The sequence below is a fragment of the Durio zibethinus genome, chromosome 7 (assembly GCF_047325235.1).
Source record: "Durio zibethinus cultivar Kanyao isolate XHJ-2024 chromosome 7, ASM4732523v1, whole genome shotgun sequence".
NCBI classification, from domain to species: Eukaryota; Viridiplantae; Streptophyta; class Magnoliopsida; order Malvales; family Malvaceae; genus Durio; species Durio zibethinus.
Window position 1 is genome coordinate 25,409,567 of NC_143168.1, and position 4,646 is coordinate 25,414,212.

The 4,646-nt window shown below is 35.3% G+C and overlaps 1 protein-coding gene across 1 annotated transcript; it reads right to left on the reverse strand.

The window, feature by feature from the left end:
* Positions 1–2,737: 2,737 nt before the first annotated feature.
* On the reverse strand, positions 2,738–4,287 carry LOC111277873 (protein LEAD-SENSITIVE 1-like). Its single transcript, XM_022864302.2, has 2 exons — positions 4,129–4,287; positions 2,738–3,489 (listed from the first exon to the last, which is right to left on the reverse strand). Exons 1-2 carry the CDS (start codon positions 4,208–4,210, stop codon positions 3,047–3,049), a joined length of 525 nt encoding a protein of 174 aa, XP_022720037.1. The 5' UTR covers positions 4,211–4,287; the 3' UTR covers positions 2,738–3,046.
* Positions 4,288–4,646: the final 359 nt, after the last annotated feature.

Below are 4,646 nucleotides of genomic sequence, written 5' to 3' on the forward strand. Positions count from 1 at the left end.
CAAAGAGCAAAGAAAGATTCTATTTATTCAAGTTGTCAAATGGGAAAATTTTGCAAATTGCCTTTTATGCGCCTAGAAATGAATGCAATAGCTTTCCTTTTCAGAAATTACATTATGATCTTGGGGTCCAAACCCCTATGCATCTTTCCAGGGGTTCAAATATTTTGCTACATTTGTGGATGATTTCTCTAAATATACTTGGATTTTCCCCTTGAAAAAAAATACGATTTCTTTCTGGGCTTCAAAACTTTCATGCATATGATTGATAAACAATTTGAATGGAAATTAAAGGATTTCAAAGTGATGGTAGGGGTGAGTTTAACAAGATTGAATTTCTTTCATTTCTAGCTGACAATGGCATCGTTTGACATATTTCTTGTCCCCATATTGCAAAGCAAAATGGCCCAAAAGAAAGGAAACATAGGCATGTTATTGAATGGGCTTTGACCTTATTATTTCATAGCCATGTACCTAAACAGTTGTGGTTAGAAGCAGGCCATACAACTACATGTCTTATCAATCGAACTCCTCAGAAACGTTAAATATGAGTTCGCCGTAAAAAATCCTCTTGGGAAAGATCAAAATTATTCATTCTTAAGAAGTTTTGGTTGTCGGTGTTATTCTTACTTGAGAGATTACACAGAAAATAAATTTTCTCCTAAGAGCCTTCCATGTATCTTTGTTGGTTATAACCAAAATCATAAGGGGTATAGCTGTCTTCAAGTTCCCACTAGTTGTATATATATTTCAAGGCATGGTTTTTTTTTTTTTTTTTTTTATGAAAATGAATATCCTTACTCGGCAGATTTTACAGTTGATTGTCTAACAAAAGAAGGGCTCATGAATCCTAACACATGGATGGACCTCTTTGATGTCCTTGAATATCAAAACTTGCTAGAATTTCCATCAACTATGCCACCTACACCTTCTGTTCAACATTCTCATGACAACCACAACACTTCAGTGGCCATAGCACAAGAACAGGCTATGCAAACTGAAGCTAAAATTCAAAATCATAAGAATGACTCAATTTCACATCCATCTTCTCAGGTACTAAGATCGAGCAACAACAATTCGTCTTCTCTTGATCCGGGATGTCATTTACAGCTCAATATGCATCCTATGACAATTAGAAGCAAGTTAAAAACTAGTCTTTTGCCTTTCAATTTTGATTAATCATGTGATATACCTCGAGAACCAACGACTTTAAAGACTGCTCAGTTCATTCAGGTTCATACAAAGCAATGCGAAAAGAAGTACAAGCTCTATCCAAGAATCATACTTGGACTATTGTTCCTCGACAATCTTCAATGAATGTTAGTGGTTCTAAATGGGTTTATAAAACCAAATTGATGTCAGAAAGCGCCTTGGGAAGACTCAAAGCTAGGTTGGTTGCCAAAGGTTTTAACCAATAACCGGGCATTGATTATGATAATACATTCAATCCAGTTATTAGTCCTCAAACAATTCACATTGCTCTTACAATTGCACTAGCCAAATATTGGTCAATCAAATAGCTTGATGTCCTGAATGCATTTTTTTATCGGTTTTTTTAAAGAACGTGTCTACATGGAAGAACCCCCTGGTTTTCAAGACTTTAAGCATCCAGAGTATGTATGCAGACTTAATCGAGCATTGTATGGTCTTAAGCAAGCCCTTCGCTCATGGTTTGAAAGGTTTAGCCGCTATTTACTTCAGCTTGGTTTTCACAGCAGACATAGTGACAACTCCCTCTTTATTCTCCAGCATGAAACAGGCACTATATTCGTATTGTTATATGTGGATGACATTATCATAATAGGAAGCAATTCTGTTCTCTTAAATAATCTCATATCAACTCAGTACAAAATTTTCGATGAAAGATTTACGCAACTTCAACTATTTTCTTGGTATTCAAGTGTCTTACACTTATCGTGGGATGTTCTTATCTCAACAAAAATATACTAATGAACCTTTTTAGCGTGCTGTTATGTTCGATTGCAAACCTATAACCACCTCAATTGTCAACAAGTCTTCAGTTTTATCACATTCGAAACCATTCTCAAATCCTTCACTCTTTCGTAATTTGGTTGGTACTTTGCAATATTTGACCATTACAATACCTGAGTTATGCAATGCAGTCAACACAGTTTGTCAAGTTCTGCATTTACCCATTGTTGTACACTATCAGCTCGTAAAAAAGATACTGGAGATATGTCAAGAGAACTTCAGACCATGGCTTGCACTTGCTTAAATATTCCAATTTAGATTTGTATGCAATTTCTAATGATGATTGGGCAACTTGTTCACTGACTCGTTGATCTGATTGGCTATGCAATTTTTCTTAGTGCAAATCTGATATCTTGGGAAGTTAAGAAACAACAGACTGTCGCAAAATCCAATGCAGAGGCTGAGTACCAGGCTATTGCTTCAACAGCAGCAAAATTCATTTGGCTTGCCTCTCTCATGCGTGATCTTGGTGTTCACTTGTCTCAACCATCTATTTTATATTGTGACAATGCCAGTGCTCTTTATATGTCTTATAATCTAGTGTTTCATGCACGAAATAAACACATTGAGATTGATTACCACTGTGTTCCTAAAAAAGTTAATCAAGGCTCTTTGGTTACTCGTTTTGTGCGTTCTTCTCATCAATTGACTCATATATTCACCAAAGCTCTTCCGTAAAATCATTTTCAGATATTGCGTGCCAAGATGAGTATTCATTCCCTCTCACACATGAACTTGAGGGGGGAATAATAATGATTTACTTCCAATGACAGATTCTGTGCAATAACTTATGTAATATGAGCTGACATATTGGCTAATCTGTAGCCATAAACTCGACTACATTATTTGTCATTTATTCTTTTTTTTTTATTGTACAGATATTATCATTATAAATATATGGAACTAGAACACTCTCTAGACATAGAGAAAGTAATTCCATAGAAGTGTTTCTAAACCTTACTAATAGTGTATATAGTTTGGTCCTTTGAGTTTCGCCAGTTAATTTCTTAAGCTTTTGAATTATATGATAATTATGGTGGTGATCAGTTCTGAGTTCTTATTTATAGGCCACGCCCTCATAGATCCCTTCTGCAACTGCATCGTAAACAGCACCAACCAAGTTAAGTACACCTAAGCCTGCTAGTTGATGGCTTCCGGCCACACCCGTTTTGCAAAACATTGCAAAGTCCTCACAATTATTAAGAAAAAAATTGTAGCTGCCGAAGCTCTGGTTTTGGAGCAGACGATGAGCTGTTTCGACAACTTCATTTGCCGGTTTGCAGTGCCGACTGCTGCAAGAACCACGGTGTTTAAAAAGCAACTCCAAGTAGGAGACATCATATTCATAGCGGTACAGTGAGTGACCTTCCAGGAAGCAATCAAGGCAGGTTTTGAAGATTCCAGTCTGTGGCTTGAACCCACATTTTTTGCATGGTGGCCTGTCGTAAATCTTGCTTGGTCCCATCAGGTGAATCACCATGTCATCCCCCACATATATGCCTGGCGTCAAATTAAGGTCTCTCTTCTTTTAGAAATAAATTAAAATATATTTATTTCAAGATTTGACAACCTTTTACTCCAAATTATGCAAGGCAATCTTGTCTAGAAATTTAAATTTTCGTAAGACTCTACTTTTGGGAAATTATCACACCTGCTGATTGTCATGATGATAGGATTAAAAAAGAGTAACACATATTTTTTAGGATATAATAAAAAAATAAAAAATAATTAATAAAAATAATTGAACATGTGACAGTATTTTAATTTAGCTTATAAAATTAAAAAATTTCACTGAAGGTGAAATCTAAATAAAAATATAATCGGTTGTCAAATCTTCGTCTCACTACTTCTCAATCCAAATATATGGTTAAAAATTGGTTTCTTGTCACTCTTGATTAAAAATCCAGACCCGAATTATCAAAAGAAAAAAGATCCAGACTCAAATTCTTCAAATTTGAAGCCAAAATCTCTACACAAGCCAACCCTTAATTGTAGTAATTAATAATAAATAATCATCAACAAAATTATAAAATTGTTGAAAAAGAAACTATACATAGAAGATTGAAATTCTCATCTCCTATAAATTATAAGTTGCATTAATAAATTGTTAATAATAGAAAAGAGAGAGAGTACATATACCATGGTGAAAGTAAAGACGTAACGTCCTATCAGAATAGATGTGATCACCCGGCCTAAGGGCATCCCTTCGAACTGTTTTCATCTTTCCTTGCTCTTTACTCTTCAGACTTAGAATTTAAGTTTGATGTGCAGCTTTGTACTGAACACCACAATTTATAGATGGAATTCATAACTGTGAGAACGAAGAATCATACATATATATATAAAGTAAAAATATATATTGCCGATTAATTCTTATCTACATGTTTCTTTTTTAAACCATAAGAGGAATATGCCAGCTAATACATTATACGATGTATCATTTTGTCCAGTGTCATAACGTCTAGATCCGGGGATCTATCGTTAGACATTGACTTTTAGGGAGTCGCCACCAATCTTTTTTATCTAGGTGCGATTGGCCACCTATGGAATCTGTCCTTTCAGGGAACACCTAAGCTTAAGGGTCCCTAAAAGAATAGGTTCAGATCTGCTAACCAGAACAGGGTTCGGGAGTTCGGTTACGTGTGAGGAAGGTTATA